This window comes from Rattus norvegicus, chromosome 4, assembly GCF_021556685.1.
Source record: "Rattus norvegicus strain SHRSP/BbbUtx chromosome 4, alternate assembly SHRSP_T2T, whole genome shotgun sequence".
In the NCBI taxonomy this organism is placed as follows: Eukaryota; Metazoa; Chordata; class Mammalia; order Rodentia; family Muridae; genus Rattus; species Rattus norvegicus.
In genome coordinates this window covers 122504398-122523050 of record NC_141537.1, presented here as the reverse complement: position 1 = coordinate 122523050, position 18653 = coordinate 122504398, and the positions used below count along the sequence as shown (strand labels likewise).

General features: G+C 50.6%; 1 protein-coding gene across 4 annotated transcripts in view; it reads right to left on the bottom strand.

Moving 5' to 3' along the window:
• The window catches only part of Mgll (monoglyceride lipase), a 102021-nt gene that overhangs the window by 19580 nt on the left and 63788 nt on the right, over window positions 1-18653 (bottom strand). For all 4 annotated transcript variants that reach the window (NM_001398597.1, NM_138502.3, XM_087656302.1 and 1 more), the window contains 2 exon segments: window positions 691-801; window positions 1519-1655. In NM_001398597.1, coding sequence (NP_001385526.1) covers window positions 691-801; window positions 1519-1655 — 248 coding nt within the window.

Sequence of the window (18653 nt, the reverse complement as noted above, 5' to 3'; positions counted from 1 at the left end):
CAGTAGCCTCTGCCAGAGCTGGGGCACTGCTTGTAGCACATAGGGTTGGTGCTCCACTCCCTCTGGGATTCTCCTGTCTCCTAAGGACAGATATCTACACTGAGGACACGCCCATAGTCCCAAAGGATTGGCTTCTTTCTCGGGGTGGGGGCAGATACAGCTGTGGGTGCCTCGTTGCCTCATTCACCTTGTCAAAGGGACTCAAAGCTCTGTCAACAAGGGCAGACACTAATCACAGCACATGATTACCCATAATGCAAGACGATGCATCTGTCAGTCGAGGCTGGAGGAACTCAGGGATGGAGTGGAGCTGCCGGGAACAGGAGCTGCAGCTCCACTCCGAGTTCGCTTTCTGCTGAGGCGGGCAAACATTCTGCCATAGCAGCTCATGCGTGGGACTTGTCAGCAAGTGTGACTTTGCCAGTTAAAGAATGCCTGTAACCTTTCCTCCCACTGACTCAGGCCAGTTCAATGTGCACAAACAGGAAGGTCTTTTTCCTTTGTGTTTTGGACAAAGAAACACCTGAGTTCACAATTTAGAGCCCTGATGACCATGTCTGATGCCAAACCTTCACACAAGAGTGTCTAAAGTTCAGGAATGGCGAGGGACCCTTTGACACAGATTCCAGCTGTAAAGGAACATGGTATCCTGTTCCGGAAGCTTCCATGCAGACCGGAGCGCCCTCTTACCTTCAAAGTCGATGCAGATTCCGGATTGGCAAGGATCAGAGGTGAAATTAGGATCATGCCAGAAAAGTGGGTTGGTCTCTCTGCAGCTGCTAGGATGGAGATGGCACCGCCCTGGGAGGTAAAATAAACAGAGTGGGACCAGCCCCTAACCAGCATGACCCGACACCCCTGGCCTGTTTCCATGCTGGTCAACGGCCCAAGATGGGGGAGGGCCTGGAGGAGACTCCATCCACTGATGGATCACATCTTCTCTCCTTCCTGTTTTTCCTTCTCCCCTCCTTTCCCCTCCTCCTCCCTCCTCTTTCTTTCTACTCTCACTCCCTTATCCCTCTCTCTTCTCTCTCCTCCCCCCCCCTTTAAAAATTCTTTTGAGATAGAGTATTGTTCTATAGTCCAGGATGGCCAGAGATTCATGGCGGAGCCGGGCAGGGTGGAGGTGCCCTGCAGAGAAGTCTGAGCAGGGTCTAAGCAGTTCTCAGACCTCTGCTCGCTTTCCTGCTGCAAGGAACCCTGGGAGCTGTCGGGGCAGGGTCATCTGAGACTAAACTTGGTTGGTCCTTGGCACTCAGAGATCTCAAAGGGAAAGGGACTCAAAAACTGCTATCAGGATGGTTCATGAGATTCTGCCGCTCAGGCAATCCCTCCATCCCTAAGTTTAAAGACCTAGTTCAATTTCTACATGCTGGGGACACCACAGACAGGGCTTGTGTGCGAAAAGGACATTCCCCAGGAGGGGAGGGGGGGAGGGTGGAGGACAGAGGGCCAGGAAGTCAGGTGGCTTCTTGGGAACTAAGCTTGTTTTGAACTTTTCTCTGTAGGGCTGCTTACCATGGAGTGGCCCAGGAGGAAGACGGGGACCTCGGGGTAGTCCTTCTGGACGGTGTTCACGTGCTGCAACAAATCTCTGACAAAAACTTGGAAGTCCGATACCACCATCCTCTCTCCCTCGCTCTGCCCATGGCCAACTGGAAATGGGAAAAGTTTTAGTGTCATCACCAAGCTGCATGTACATCACATTTAACCCTCTCCAACCACTCCTGAATGGCAAACTCTTCAAGCGCAGAGAACTCAAGCAACTTCCCTCATGATGCACAGCTAGGAGCACCAGCCAACAGCCTTCCTTGGAGGTACTTCTCAAGGGAGAAGTAAGGGGGAGGGGGAGGCACACTGAGTAAGGTTCAGCTACCTTCCTGGCATCCCAGATCCTTGCCCCTTCCAGTTGTGCCTGCCTCACTGCTGGCCTTTGACCAGGTGTGTCCTGGGTCCTCTCTGTAGCATTAGGAGGAGATCACACATCAACTTAAACAAGACAGTTGAGGGCGCTTGACAAGTTTCAACAAAGCAGCATGCGCACACACACACACACACAAACACACACACACACACACACACACACGCGCGCGCACACACACACACACACACACACACACACACACACACAAAAGCAGGCCCCACCCTGTCCCTCTTGGGTTTGTCAACTGTTCATCTATCTGTGCAGCTCATCTCCCCTTCTTTCTCTGCTTAGGGTCTCTCCACTTTTCCCCTTTGTGAAGGACATCAGTTGCTATAGAAACAGCTGCTGGCAGCTGTGAGCAAAGTTTGGAAACTGTAAGACGGCCAGCTTCCAGAGAAGGCGCCAGCACAGGAGACCATGGCTGTACCAGGCTGCCAGCAGCTGGCAGTGTTGCTCACAGAGCCTGTGTCACCGCTTTAAAGGGACTTTGCAACCATGGGGCAAGACCCCGTGGCACAACCGGGAAGGGGCTACCAAGCTTAGAACAAACTGGCTGTGTGGACTCAAACTCAGAGACCCTGCTGTGCTCAGACACATGTGTCAGTGCTGCGTCTACTCTCCCGACCGCCCGCTTTCCTGTCAGTGTGCCTGGACAGCAGTTTTACTACCTCCAGAGCAGCTTCCGAGTCTCATGTCTGTCTAGGGATCCCCACTTTTAAAAGTCTTTTACACTTGTGGTCAATGCGAGTCACGGACATGGCACCATGCCAACCATTACTACTCCAGCTCAGTGGCACAGAGGATGTTCACAGCGTTCGGAGCCCACCGTGTACCACCAGGCCATTGCCATCCTCCCAACAGCCTCTGTATGGCCTCCATTGTGCCTTCCTCCCCTTGCCGAATTCCTAGCTCTAAAAGCAGTCCTGTGTTTGCAGATGGGGACTTTTAAAAGGTGACCAAGTTAAAATGGTATGACTGGTGTCCTCAAGAAAAGAGGGAATTTGGATGTCGATGCACAGAGGGACAATCCTGTTCAGGGTACAGGGAGATGGTACCTACGAGCTGAGGAGAAAGGCCCCAGGAGAGCCTACATCTTCACCTTCAACTTCTAGCCACATGGAAAAAAAGGATGCTTGTTATTTTTATAAAACATGTTTTAAAATTATTTTATATATTTATCAAATATATAATTTATCTGATTATTATCTGTATTGTGTGGTGTATTTGTCTGTATTGTGTGGTGGGGAGGGGGTGCCCTTGAAGTTCAAAAGAGGACATCAGACTCCCCTGGAGTTGCAATTACAGGCAGTCCAAAATGGGTGCTAGGAACTAAACCTAAATTCTCTTCAGGGGTGGCAGTGCCATCAGTCACTGAGCCACCTCTCTGGCCCCCCTTACTTTTTGAGGCAGAGACTCACTAAATTGCTGACCTTGAATCCACTCCATATCCTGAGTAGTCCTTAACCTCGTGATCTTCCTGTCTTGACCCCCCACCCCTCCCAAGCAGCGTACACCTCCAAGCCCAGTCATTTCTGTGCTTGCCTTAGAGAACGCACTTCATTCATTCACACACTTTGTTCGTTTTGTTTTTGGAGACGGTTTCTCTAGAGTCCTGGCTGACCTGGATCTTGTTCTGTAGACCAGGCTGGTCTCGAACCCCAGACCTACCTGCCTCTGCCTCTCAAGTGCTGGGAGTGCAAGCGCAAGGTGTGCACCACCCACGCCTGGTTCACACATTCATGTGCTAAGGCAAACAGTGGCCCTTCAAGAGATCAGTCTCGATTTACAAATTGAGACGACATAAAGTTGTGCACCTGGAGTGTTGTTTCTCCCAGCTCGACCACCCTTGGCCCATCCACCCATCTTACCCCAACCGTTAGCATTTCTGCCTCTTTGTAACCCTATGCAGATGTGAGCCTGGTTTACAGCCTTGCCCTACATAGGGCAGCACATGAGGAATCCCCTGCATCTCCTAAGGAGAGTCGGCCTTGAGATCAAGCCCCTACCCAAACTTTTCCTCAACTTTTTTTTTTCTTGTCAGAAAAATTTCAAGTGGGTAAAACCTTTGGAAGAACATTTCCATAAATATCCACATTCCTACAATCTTTACCCAAAAGCTGGTGCCATTTTACTTCCTGTCTGTACACATGCTACGGTTAACACTAATGTCAGTTTGGCAGAATTTACCACCACTTTGGAGGTGGGCTTCCAGTGTGGCGGGGGTCGGGGGTTGTCTTGGTTATGTTACTTGAGTCAGGAAGACCCATCTTAACTGTGGGTGGGGTCCCTCTAGGTATGGGATCCTGGACTGTGTAACACGGAGAAAGCAAGCCAAGCGGCAGATGAACACGCTCATCGCATCGCAGCTCATGGCTGCAGATGTGGCATGGCCAGATGCTCCCGCTTCTTGCTTCCTTGCCTCCCTCACCATAAAGAACAATTGGAACTGTGAGCCCGAAGAAAGCCTTTCTTCCTTAAGGGTTTGTTTTTATCATAGCAACAGGAAATGAAGTTAAGGCAAAAACAAAACAAAACAAAATAAAAACAAACAAACAAAAAATATAAACGAAGGACAGGGAATCATCCAGAAGTAAGCTACAGATTTTAAGAGCAGGGAAGTCTGGACACTGACAACACCCTTGGCCTCTTGGCGTGGCCTCAAGGCTTGCGCTTTTTCACCTTTCATCTACTTGGGTTGGTATTTGTCTGGGATTAAATCGGCCGCTCGAAGCAGCTTTTACCACCAAACCAGCGCTGTGTATGGTCTGATCGACAACTCTAACTCCTGGTTCCCGTCACCTGGGCAGAAGGTGCCAAAGCCACTTCTCTCACTTCCTGAACTGCGATGTCAGCCTGGTGGTAGAGGTCCTGTTCCCTTTGAGTCCAACCTATTTGTGGGTTTTGCTTATTTGTCCTCAGGGTTGAGAGCGGAGCCTGGAAGAGCCTTGCTCATCCTGGGCAAACGCTCTCCCACGGACCCACACACCAATGCCACACTTATTTTAAAAATGGAGTCTCTTTTAAAATTATGTGTATGTGGGGCTGGGGTGGGATATATGCAGGTACGTGTGGGTGCATAAAGAAGTGAGAGAAATGGTTCTCAACCTATGGGCTGTGACCCCTTGGGGAGGGTCAAAAACAGCCCCTTCACAAGGGTCGCATATCAAATAGTCTGAATATGATTGACGATCCTGCATACATCGTGATTCATAACAGTAGCAAAGTCACAGTTATAAAGTAGCAATGAAAAGAAATTTATGGTCGCGAGTCACCACAGTAAGATGAATTGTATTAAAGGGTCAAAGCATTAGGAAGGCTGAAAACCACTGGGTTAGAAGCATTGGATCCCCTGGAAGGGGAGTTACAGGCAGCTGTGAGCAGTCTGACATGGGTGCTGGGAACTGAGCCAGGTCCCCTGCAAGAGTAGCATGTACCCTAAACCCTAAACCACTGACTCATCTCGTCAGCCCCTCCCTTTTACATGTTTTGTAAGCATGTAAGCTTACTATTACTAATTTTGTATGCATGAATATTTGCATGTATGTCTGTGTATCAAGAAAGTGCCTGGTGCCAGTGGAAGCCAGAAGAGGGCACCAGATTTCCTTTACAGACGGTTGTGAGCCACCATGTGGGCTGTGGGAACAGAATTAGAGCCTCAGCCTGAGTAGCCAGTGTCCTTAACTGCTGAGCCGTCTCTCTGTGCTCTTCCCAAACCCTTTAAATTATTTTTAAGGCAGTCCTCACAAAGATGCCCAGGTTGGCTTTGAACTCACTCTGTAGCCCAAGCTGGCCTTGAACTCAACTCTGTAGCTCAGCGTCTCCTTGAACTCAGTCCTCCTGTTTTAACGTCCCCAGTAGTTGGGACTGCAAGCCAGCCCCAACACACTTAGTGTGTACACTCCTGGATCCTTTCAACTCAGTCCCCTTCACGTGTTCATGAGCTACTCTGTCACCGACTGTTAACATACCTCCGCCCTCGACCCAGCAGAGCTCATACCCCATGATCCTCTAATCATCTAGTCTCCAAACAAGGCTGGCGTTAGCTAGCTTCCACTTGTCCCACCTTCCCCCACCCTTGGGTTACTACATCCCAGTCTCCCAAGCCTCCTTGTGACTTGCAGGTTTGAGACCTCAGATGTGTTCCTTGTTCTAAGCTAGCTATGTCTGTCCCTCCTTTTCTTGAGCAGCTTCAAAGTGGGGGCTCTTGTGTCTCCCTTCTTTTCAGAACACAATCCTCATGTTCCAGCCCAACATTCTTGGTTCTGCTCAAGGCTCCCACTGGCCTGTGGCCTGCCATTCAGCGCATTCCAGGCCCTGTGCCCAGAGTTCCAAGACAAGCCCACACTTTCCTGCGCCATCCCTCTGACTAGGCAGCCCATTAGTCTTGCTGTCCAGGCCAGAGATTAAGCCCTTTGAGGCTGTGTTGGCTGCAACCTTTCTTAAGGGGAAGGAACACAAACTACCCACCTATCTATTGTTCAGGGTCTGATCGGGCCTGGCAGAGGACAGGTATGTGATGGACGTGTATTGAAAGTACTGTGGGAAGAGTTCTGGAATGACCCCTTGCCAGAGAGGCTTTGCTGGTGTGTTTCCCTTAGCCACTCTGTGAACAGGTTCCATGGAGCAGCAGGCTGTGAACTGCAGTGAGAACTTCTGGCCTAGAGCGGTGAATTCCAGCCATCGCCCAGCTCAACCAGGCTTACTGTTCTCATTATCATTTATGTATATTCAGGCCCTGCTTATTCCAGAGGGCTCGGCCCTGCCCTTCCAGGGTTGGCTGTCACTGGAGAGTTAACAAATTGCTTGTGAGCTAGCCCTTAAAACGTACCAGCCTGCAGGAAACCGCGCCAACCACAGCCACCGTCCTTATCAGGTTCTGACTTTGTGGAGTCAGTTAGGGACAGCCCCAGGCCCAGCAGCCCTGAAGTTTCCCCACCCAGCCCGTCTGACCCCTGCTCACCCTTGTTGTCCCGCCCTTTCTGTGGAAGCCACAGTGGGAGTTCCCTGGGGTTGCTTCTAGCTCTCTGGGCCCCCTGGTTTTCTGTGGGACTCTACGTGGCATGTCCGTGAGCCAATGGGATGAGCCATCCTGGTGCTTCACGGTGGTGCCCTGCCCATCCATGTGTGGTAGAGCAGATCTTCAGCTTGAGTGTCAGTCAAACACTCTGGCAGGGCTGCGGCTTAGAGGCAGGGCACTGCCTAGCATTGGAGGGCTCTGAGCCCCCCATTGCCCCCCGTTGTAAAAAGCAAAGCACCCCAACCCAGAACAAACACACTCCCAACACATAGAACTGTACTGATTTAAACAAGTACTTAGTAACCTTTTCTTGTCCCATTATTAAAGAGTTCCAGTCTCTATTTTACACACAACATTTCTATCTGTCCTTTCTGTGGACCAGGCTGTCCTCGAACTCACAGAAATCCACCTGCCTCCTCTGGCTCCCAAGTGCTGGGATTCTGAACACTATTTTCCATAGGCCTGTGTGCAAAAAAACAAAAAAAACAAAACAAAACAAAACAAAAACAAAACAAAACAAAACAAAAAAAAAAAAACAAGTTCACCAGCTCAGGACACACCCAGAATGCCAATCATCCTGTTCATTAAAGCCAGAGTAGGAAGACACAGTGCCTCACCTCTGTCTTCTCAGAGAACCAGCTCTACCTAGCACCCACTTTCTCCCAGAAAGAAAACCTGGTAAAGACAGCGTGGGAAGGAGGACCCAACTTCCACAGATGTAGCTGAGGTTTGTTGGGGGAGTCTAGAATGCAGTTTCCTCAGAATCTATACTACGAATCCTTGTAAGTTTGTATGTTGGGGACCCTGATGTTTGCCAGCCTGGAACACTGACCCTGGGAGGCTTGGCATGTCTAGCTAGTGGCTGGCAAGAACCTGTGAGCTGGCCTTGGTCTCCCAACTGTCACAGCTCAGGGACAAACCGGTCAGGAAGCAAGAAACTGGGAGATTGACAGCACCAGGAATAGAACCCAGGACCTTGCGAATGCTGGGCATGGACTAAACCACTGCCTTTCACATTTTCCATTTTGAGACAGGGACTTACTCCACTGCCCGGCTGGCCTTAAACTTTCTGAGCTCTTGCCTCAGATCCTGAGGAGCTAGAACTGCCAGCCAGCCTGCACCACTAGTCAGGCTCCTCCCACAACGAAGTCTTTCTTAACTGGAGTACTCTGCTGTGGAAGCACACTGTTAGCACAGGCTCCAGCCATGGGGCAAGTACCTGGGATTGTGCAGGTCTGAGGCTACATCATGCAAGGGAGCCTTGTGCAGGGACAGCCCTCGGTACGGTCTCGCCCACCAGGACCTGCAGACGCGCAGACAGGGAGGTCACTGGGAATACCCTATAAGCCTTTGTACACTTCTTTGGGTCACCATGAGGGCAGAGAGGCTGAGGAGAGGTGGATACAGGAATGAACTACAGCAAATGACAACAGAGACTCACTGTAAACCCCCTGTTGGGGAGCACTGGGCTCTAACCGCTGACCACATGCCCCTGGGGCATGTGTGGGAACTTGAGGACAGGGTAACTGGGTGGCAGAGGCTTCAGAGGTCTGGTTGTGCTGCAGGGCTGTCTAGCAGGAGGACAGTGAGGAAGAGTGTTGTGGGAAAGGGTGGATGGAGGTCCTGCTGGCAGGTCATGGCAGTAGACTGTGGTAAGCTCACTGACCTCCACCATGAGAAGTGGAGAGATAGAAAGATGGGAGAGAAGTGGGGCAGAGGCATGTAGACTGAAATCCTGAGTGAGGCTTCCAGTGTTTGCCAGACTCTGCCCTAGAATCTCACCCTGGGGAGCTGTTTGACCGTGGACTCGGTGGTTGCTCTGAAGCCTTGCCGTGTTTTCTCTAAAACCAACCTTGACAGTGTGCTATGTACACAAGTCAGGTGGGTGAGGGGATGGAAAATGGAGGTACTATAGGAGGCTCTCCTACCTCCAGATAGCCAAAAGGCAAGTCTGGAGCAAGGAGGGCTTCCTGCGTGTCAGAATGACTTCCTTAAATCCCACCATTTTCACAGTCGAGGCCCCATTCACTGTCTAGGATTCTGCAGTTGTCTTGCCTCCTTTCTCTGGCTCTGCCAAGCATCTGACAAGCCAAAGTGTCTCCATCTCTAACCTCTGTTCTTCAGGTCCCACTGGACTCTGCAAAGTGGCCTGTGTCCATCTGCCACCCAAGCCAGCTCCACGGACAGATGGGAAGGCTGATGGTGGAGCAGGCTCTGGGCTTGGCCTTGTCCCAGCTGGACAACACGGAATGGCGAGTCCACGTGCCATGGGCTCCCTTACCAGGCTGTCATGTCTGTGTCCTTCACCCAGGTCCAGGCCTCCTGTCTGGGTTTATGCTGATGGAGTCCACATGGCTGAGGCAATACTATACTGTAGCTAGCTGGCCTTGGCCTCCAGAGATCATCTGGCTGTCAAGATGGCAGACATTTCCTGTCCCTGTAGTCTGCATTCTCAGACTGCACACACGAGTGGCAGGTACCAGAGGATGGGATACTGCAGGACTTAAGATCAGGCCAGCGACAGAGAGGAACTGACTCTGAGAACTACAGGGAGCTGTAAGTTGAAGTGCCCAGCCTGGCTGGCACACAGCAGGTCTCCACCAGCTTTTGGGCCCTGCACACTGCTTCCATTCATGGGTCATGTGACTGAACAGCTTTCAACCTTGTCAGGGTCTCCATCCTCTGGCTTGCATTTTACTGGGTGGCTGGTAAATCAGACAGGTCAATCCAAAGTACTCAGAACACAACTGAACCCAGAGGAAGTGGGGCATAAATACTACGTATTAACAAACATCCAAGAAAAAAAAACCCTAAAAATAAATTACTCCTGCCCTCAACAAGGCTGGCTGACATCAGTGGCTTTGGGCAGGTCTCTACTGTGGGAGGAAGGAGCTCGAGTTGCCTGACAGCTGGCTTCTTATGCTTTTAAAACCCACAGGACAAAACCATCCATTTTCAGTGGGCTCATATATAATGTATCGAACGGAACACAGCAGGCTCAAGAAGTTTGTTCTCAATGGTCGTAAAGGTGAATCCTACAGCCTCGCTTTGGTACTGGAGATTAAACTTAGAACCTCTAAGTACTCTAGGCAAGAGCTCTAACACAGAGTGATATCCCAGATCTAAAAATAACAAGCAAGCAAGCAAAACTCAATTGTTTATTTTGAGATGGGGTTAGTTGTTCAGACTGGCCTTGAACTCACTCTGTAGCCTAAGGAGGCATAGAAAGTTGTGATTCTCCCGTTTTAGCCACTTGGGTGCTGGGATCGCAGCGGTACTACCAAGTCTGAGTGCTCCATGCCTCCTCCTTTCCCTCCTCCTCCCTTCTTCCCTCCGTTTCTTTCTTCTCTTTAGTGTTGTTCATACATGCTGAGCAAGTGCCCCGACCTTGAGCCACATTCCAGGACAACCACCCCCGCTCCCCCGACCCCTGTCTTTCTAGTTTTTGGAGACAGGGTTTCTCTGTGCAGCCCTGGCTGGCCTCAAACTCTTTCTGTAGACCAGGGTGAACTCAGACATCCTCCTGCCTCTGCCTCCCAAATACTGGGATTAAAGTGTTCACAGCTACCCACTCAGCTGACCCACCTCTCTCTCTCTCTCTCTCTCTCTCTCTCTCTCTCTCTCTCTCTCTCTCTCTCAAAGGCAATTCGTTTCTTTGTTGTTGTTGTTATTTGAAAGAGCCACAGAATAAATAAAAATGACCCAAATAATGGGTCATAGAATACCCCCAGCTTTGGGCCATCTGACCTGAAGTCCTGACTACAGTCAGACTCATAAAGATCTGTAAGACTGCCCGAGCCACATTAAATGCCCCCAGAGTGTTTTGACAGAAAGCCTGTTTATGCGCCAGGAGGAGCCTTCCAGCTCCAGTCAGGGCCCTGCAACTGCTCTGACTTCTGACCCCATCCTTTAATCTCAGCGCATTATAGGAACGAGGACACATCCCACGCTTGCTTTCTTCTCTATGCAGTGACTTGACTCAGCTTTCAAAGTATCAGACCTCACAGTTTCCAATTAAGTTTCCTATAAAGGGTTGGATACCTTCTGTCCTCCTGCAACGTTCAAAAGCAGAGCTTCCAGGGACACAGGGGTTTAAGCCACTAAAACCAACGACAAAGTCAAAATGCAAGGAGTGCCATATATTCAGATTTTTTGCCAATCAATGAACGCCAGCCACCAGAGGACACACTCAAACAACACTACCACCAACATCCTGTTATGTTGCAGGAGCACAGAGGGACTCGGAGTCACAGGGCAATGGGATAGGAGAAGGGGGTTGGTGTACGTGAGGCAAGAACCACGTGTCCGTGTGTGGCCATCCTTCTTGCCAGGACAAGGAGTGTCACTCAAGCAGGCAGGTTGCTTCTCTCTCTCTTGCTGAAAAACATGCAGATGGCAGAAAGACCAAGGCCACAGCTTGTCGGCCTGGAAAACGATTTATTTCCCTCAACAAAAGCCTTTTCCTCCTCTCTGTCTGCAGAAGATCCAAGTGTCTGTCTTAGGGCACTCATCGCAACCGGCTTCAGTCTCTCCAGCCACCAGCACGCCGTCACCCTGGGCAGTTTCTCGCAGCATCCTGTCACAAGCTCCGATTTACAACACAGACCAAGGCAGAAATTAATTTCTTTACTAATTGACAACAGCTTGGGAAGGTATAAAAATGCCAGAATCCAGCATATGGGCCATGGAAACACATCTCGACTCACATTTTTTTTTTTAAGCTGTTACAACATGCTTTATAATGTAACCAACTAAAAGGCTGTTATCGGTGCGCATTTTCAGAGTCATGCATTCTCAGAATTTTGTATTTAGAGGATTTATTTGAAAACATCCTACACTCTACTGTATAAATAAGAGGAAACAACATGACAAAAAGCGTCATAACAGCTTGGTGTCTAGCAGGACCAGCTTCCTTTTGTGTCGTGCTATAGGATGGCAGTTTGGAGAACAAGGGAGGCAGGATATATGGGATGGGCAGTCACATTGTCATGTGCTCTGAGTATCCAGGCCTCTCTCCCGTTCTCTTTTATGAAGTGGCAATTGTGGGGGCCTGCCAGAATCTATCTACCCCAGAAAGCTATCCCTTTGGCTCACATCTCTCCATGGAAGTGGCTCTGGCTTCTGAGCCAGCGGCAGCTGTGAGGTGGAGAGGCCTGTACCACTACAAACATCCAGGATGAAACACGTCAAGGAATGGCGTCTGTAACAGAGTAACAGGATGCTTGAAAATCCCAAGTGGGGCTGGGGGCCGACTGCAGCACTGACTGAGAGCAATCCCGATGGCTTTTTTAAAATTCAGGAATATATATATCAGACAGAATCAAATGGGGGTATCACGGGGACAGGCAATTTGGCATGATCCTGATGTGACCCAAGTTTGCAAGGTGCTTCTTTTAAAGTGATTTCTCTTCTCTGTGTCCTTAAGATTATTGCTGTTTCTGTCAGGAGACCAGCTAGAGACGATGTTTTGAATAAAATATCTGCCTCTATACTGTAAAGCCACTGACTGGCAATTTCTGGAAGGCAGCAAAAAGAATACAGGGTTTGGTGTGAGTTGCAGGCTCCACCGACACGGCTGGTTTTTGGCCATGTTACCCTTCGCGTCTCTCCTCTCAACCTCAGTGCTTACTTCTTGCAGGTAGGACTGAGGAAGCCTGGCTGAGTTCTTCTAAGTTCCGGGTGTGGTGGACACACGCTCTCCAAAATGCAATCTCAGGGGTTGATCCAAACCAGGCTTTCAACAAGGTCTGGACCCAGAGCAAAGCCTAGCCTTGGGGCACTGTTCCTATGGCAACCCGCCCTGTGTGCAGGCATAGGCAGAGCACACAAGGACGGCCGGAGGGTGCTCCAACCCGTATAAGATTGGAAGGAAATATCTGTACTTTTGCATATCATGTTAATCAAAGAATTTTGGCTTTTCTAGAGTAAAGAGAAAGAAAAGTGTGTTAAGGGTCAGAGATTCGGCAGATGGGAGTTGAGAGAAGAGGCAGCCCAAGCCTGGAACAAGAAAGGGAAGAGGACAGGAGCCAGCATCCCAATAGGACTGAAGGAGCCAATGAGATGGGGACTCTGGAGGGCAAGGGTGAAGCTGGGCTCAGATAAGAGGTAGAATCCCTTGACTTTCCCTCCATGAAAAACACAAACCACAGTTGTAGCCATATCCACCAAGTTTCTAACACAGACGCTACATACACATCTTTCCTATTTTTTGGAAGTTACTCCAAACCACTTGTCCTAGCACTGCTCTGAGCACCCAAAGCCGCAGGCACTGCCACCCTAGGCTCCCATGCACAGCTGCAGGCACTGCCACCCTAGGCTCCCATGCATGGCTGTGCAGGCACTGCCACCCTAGGCTCCCATGCATGGCTGTGCAGGCACTGCCACCCTAGGCTCCCATGCACAGCTGTAGGCACTGCCACACTAGGCTCCCATGCACGACTGCAGGCACTGCCACCCTAGGCTCCCATGCACGGCTGCAGGCACTGCCACCCTAGGCTCCCATGCATGGCTGCAGGCACTGCCACCCTAGGCTCCCATGCATGGCTGCAGGCACTGCCACCCTAGGCTCCCATGCACGACTGTAGGCATTCCTCTGTCTGGATCACATCTCAGTTTTTTAGACAACCTCCTCATCCTGTTCTCCCTCCACGTTGTTGCCTGGGTACACAAATCTAGTGTCATCCCATCATAGCAGGAGCCCGGAGGAGACATTCAGATGTTCCACAGGCAACTGTCCAAAGACTGGAGAGAAGATGTTCAGGCTCTGTGGATGAGATTCCCATGCACACCCTTCTCAGCTCCATCACGTCTCACTGGAGATTCCAGAAACTTTATCAGGCTGCAACCTCTGCCCCTGCTGTAGTCCGTGCCCAACTGAGCCAAGTAACCCCAAACAAACAAGGGTTTGGTCCATAGCCCTGGAGCCCTGGGACTGATTCTGAAAACCAGCTGGAGCTCTTATCTTGTAGAGACACTTGAACTCCACAGGGGAGGGGCCCCTGGGTCAACCGCTTTGAGTAGAGTTAAAAGCGACTAGCAAGAACCATCAGGGTGTCTCCGTTTTGTTTTCCCTCAGTGCTGGAGATCAAACGCCTGGCCTCACACAGAAGTGCTGAGGTCCCAGCCGAGTGTTAGGAGTAATCTGAGACAAATTCACACTGGCTGGGTGTCCCCCAGGGCAGCACAATCCTGGTTCCAGTTTCTCTGTGGTCTCCATGCCAACTCCCACTAAGTTGTACTCTCACTTTCTACTTTCAGAACACTATACAAACAAAAAACAAACAAACAAAAAAATCAAAGCAAAACAAGCTAAAGGGAGAGTGGCCCAAATGACAAGTGGAGGCTGGATGTACCCCAGGGCCTCATAAGAGGCCATCTGTCCATACTGTGTTGACAAAACCATCCCCCAACCTCCACTACACACACACACACACACACACACACACACACACACACACACACACACCACAGTCAACTGGATGATTTAAACTATTTTATTTTATTTTTGTGGTAATTTTTTTCATATTTTTCTAAGATTTCTAAAATGAAGTGGTATTTTGTCACTAGGTGGGGGGAGGGGAGGGCGTGCGCGGAGGGTGGTGAGTGCAGCTAACAGCATGGACCCGAGGAGCCATCAGCCTACCATCAGAGCTCCTGCCTGGGTGGCTGTCACTAGAGTCCGATCATTTGTGCACTGCAGTGAGATGCAGGCTGTGGCGAGGTGTTGAGCATATGAAAATGAGCGAGCTAAGTGAATGTGAGGGGCGGGGGAGCAGGGCCAACGGCAATCAGCGTCAAGAGCCCCTTAATAGAGGCAGGATGCTTCTGCTGGCCTGGATTGAAGCCATCAAGACAATTCCCTAACCGCCACAGAGGCATGCCTGGGAGAGAAAAGGCAATTATCAGGACGAGCTTCAAGAGACACCTCTTGTGATCTGAGCCACCCTGGCAAGTACGTCATCAGGCATTTGGTAAGGCTGGCTGCCGAAACTGTTCTGGTTTCCGCCCCTGTGCACGCTTCTCTGCAAGGTGCCCCACCTCCTCTGGCAAGGTTAGATCGGGGTTAGATGTTAGCCTAAGCCAGTAGGCAGTTCTCAACCGTCCTAATGCTGTGACCCTTTAATACAGTGTGGTGGCGACCCCCAGCCATAAAATTATTTTCATTACTACTACGTAGCTGTAATTTTGCTACTGTTATGAATTGTCATGTAAATGTCCGTGTCTTCCCATGGTCCTGGGCAGCCCTCGGGAGAGGGTTGTTCGACCCCCAAAGGAATCACGACCCGCAGGTTGAGAACCCCTGGTGCAAGTGCAGGGGATGCTGCTGTGTGGTCAGACCTTAGCTGAAAAGGCCTTGAAGGTCTTGTGCGGGCTCCTGAAACACTGCTACTTCCTTACAGCCCCAAGGAATGCCAGCCTAGGACCTTCCTGGTGATCATGGGTGCCCTGATTGGCACTGCACTGCCGGCAAACTCTGGCACTCCAGAACTCAGAGCTGTCCCGCCCACCCGGCTGTAGCTGACACCACGTGTATGAGGGCCCAGCTGAGATCCCAAAGTTAGACATCCAAATCTCGACACACTTGCTCACTCATTGTACTGAGGGCTAGGAAACCAACTACTGTCCTCAGCCACTAAACTTTGGGGGTAGTGTGTGTTGTGTTTTAGAAAAAGGAAAAGATGCCAGGGGTATGTTTGGTGGAGGTGTGGTACGGTGTGGGGGGAGGGGGTGCCTCTGTGGGCCCATGCTGAGGCATCCCTTGCCCCTGAGGTACCAGCCATAAGATGGTATAGTATAGAACAGAGTTTATTTAGGGCATGGGGAGGAGGTAGTAGACACAGAGAAAGATGGGGGGTTAGGGAGGGACAGAGAGAAAGAGAGAGAGAGGAGGAGGAACAGGAGAGGCATAGAGGCCAGCCATGAGCACATGGAAAGAGAAGGGGGGGGGGAAATGGGGAGAAAGGGGGGAAGAGGGTAAGGGATGAGAAGAAGAGTGAGGAGGGGGCAAGCAGCCCCTTTTATAGTGAGTCAGGCATACCTGGCTGTTGCCAGGTAACTGTGGGGCAGAGCCTAGACAAAATGCCAACAGTGAGTTACACAGCTAACTCACTTCGCTTACTTTTGCACAAATGGGAGTGGGGACTCAGCCACGGCGGGTAGAGGCACAACCATGCTAGGGGAGGTACAGCCATGCAGGTAGCGTGTGTTCACCGTGACAGCCCACCCCATCCTGCACTCAAGGTCACCAGGACACCAAATCCTACTGCTGACATAGAAAAGGAAGTCAACAGAGGAAATCTCCAGAAAGGCTTCTTAATTAAGCAGAGCGACACCCTTTCTAGTTTGAAGACTGAAGGTAACTCAAAGTTAACTGAAGAGTCTTTGGTCAAGATGAACACGGGGTGGGGGGGTCGGGGGTTGGGGCTGGGTGCTCTGAGGTGGGAGGTTATTTTTCTGATTATTCCATAGAGGCATCATCTAGGCTGGTTGGGACGTGTGTTTTTTGTTTTGTTTTGTTTTGTTTAAACATCTAGGGTCTATGAATACCAAACCCAAGGCTTATGTACAAGCAAATCTCTTCAAACTAGCCAGTCACCTGTGTCAAGCCAGTGTCACCACAGGGCAACTAGAACACCCCTGGCCACGGAGCTCACACCCGCTGGCCCTGCCCTGTTGGCCCCACTCATGAGGATCACGGAGAGCCTCTTGCACAAGTGCCCTCTGTCCCTCTGCCTCCTGACCCAGCCAGCGCTCTCAGAGGTGCTGCGCAAGGGCACGGGTAACAAACTGCCCTGCACTGTGCTAGCCCTGGAGCTACTGGCTTTGCCACATGTAAACAACCATGCTTCTGGAGTCTCTCCAGCGAGAGAAACAAAGTTTCTTCTCCAACTCCCAGTTACACCCTGTCTAGGCAAGAGCTGCTGTAGCTGCCTGTGTCACCACTTAGGGTGACTTGAGTAAGAAGTGTCATCCTCCATAGGCTCGGATGTTTGAACACTTGGCTGGTGATGCTGGTTGTGGAGGTCATGGAAGCTTTATGGAGTGGAGACTTGCCGCAGGAAGTGTGTCCCTGGGCTGGGGGGCGAGTTCACAGCTTCCCCTTACCTCCAGTTCCCACTCCCTGTTCTGTGTGTGGCTGAGGATGGGAATCTCTCTGCTTCTTGCTCCTGCTACCATGCCTCCCAGTCTCAGTTTGACTCCTGTAGCTTTGATAAAGGCTACAGCGCCAAGAGGTCTGGAGAGAGAAGGGTCCATTTGGTTTATAAGTCCCGACCACTGCCCAGCACGAAGGGAAATTAGGGCAGGAACTCAAGCAGGACAGGAGCCTGGAGGCAGCAACAGATGCAGAGGCCACCAAGGGGTGCTGCTCACAAGCTTGCTGCCCATGGCTTACTCAGCTGCTCTCGTATACACCCCAGGACCCTGTGCCCAAGGGTGGTACCAACCACAGTGGGCTGGACCCTCCACATCAATCACTCATTAAGAAAATGCCCCACAACTCACTTATAGGCTAAGCTGATAGAGGCATTTTCTCCACGGAAGCTCCCTCTTCCAGATGCTCCAGTTTATGTGGAGATGCCAGGAAAGCTAATGAAGATACTCCCCACTGTTTTGGCTCTTTTCCCTCTGGTACCATAAGCCAAGACTCTCTAGTCCTTAAGTCACTGTAGGTCACACAGTTTTATCACAGCAACAAGTAACCAATGTGCCAAGTTCTTGTCCTGTCACCACAAGCCCTCCCTGCCCATCCCCTGTTAATGTGGACCTTGGCCACACTATTATTTATTTAATAATTTAATTAATATTCAATAATTAGTTATAATAATCGCTATTTAATCAATGTGACTTGCTTTATCCAATGCAATGCTAACAGAAACAAGACGGTCTGAGCCTCCGCTCTGAGAGCCACCCCTTCACTCTGCAACCTTCAAGGGCTTTTGCCATTTATTACCCCAGAAAGAACATCACCCAAGCTAGCTATGTCCAAGGCAAGTGCTAGACCCAGAGAGAGCAGGACCAGTCAAGGCCAGAGCTGAGCCTGGGCTGGGGACTACGTAAGACATGGAAAACATACTTGTTGTTACAAGGGGTGTTTGTTACACAGCATCGTGGCTACTCCTGACTGAGTCAGTCAGCATAGCAGCAATTTACAAATGCTGACTGATTTCTAATTTCTTCAGTACTTACCTAAGGCTCTCTTAGTTATTGGAAACCGCTAGGAATGTCCCAGATGCACTTTATAGCACCCACAGTGTCACTGTGCATCCAGAGTGGTAACCTAGGGGCTTCCCTGGGGGTCCCCAGTCCTGCCATCTCTCTGACACAAAAACCACAATCCACAGTTGGATGGGCACTGCTGTCCTGCCACCACCACAGAGTTGTGAGTAACCCAGGTACAACTACTGGAGTTAGGGAGCATCTGCAACACAGACATCAACAGACACTGAGAGACAGACAGGCAGAACTGGCAGGTGGACACCTCCCTCTTTGAGGAGCTTGTACTTTGTCTTTGGAGCCCTCCTGGACGACCCTCTACCCAGAGCATTCCCTGATAGAGCCAGGGTAGATCCGAGTCTCAGTGAGATGTCACAATGTCGCCTAACGAAGTTGTGCCAGCAGTGGACTGGCTGAGCAGCACATGCTGAGGCCAAGCCTGTGGGCTTACTGTCTGACAAGGCCAGGCTTCGTTCCTGTCAGGGGGCAGGAGAAGCC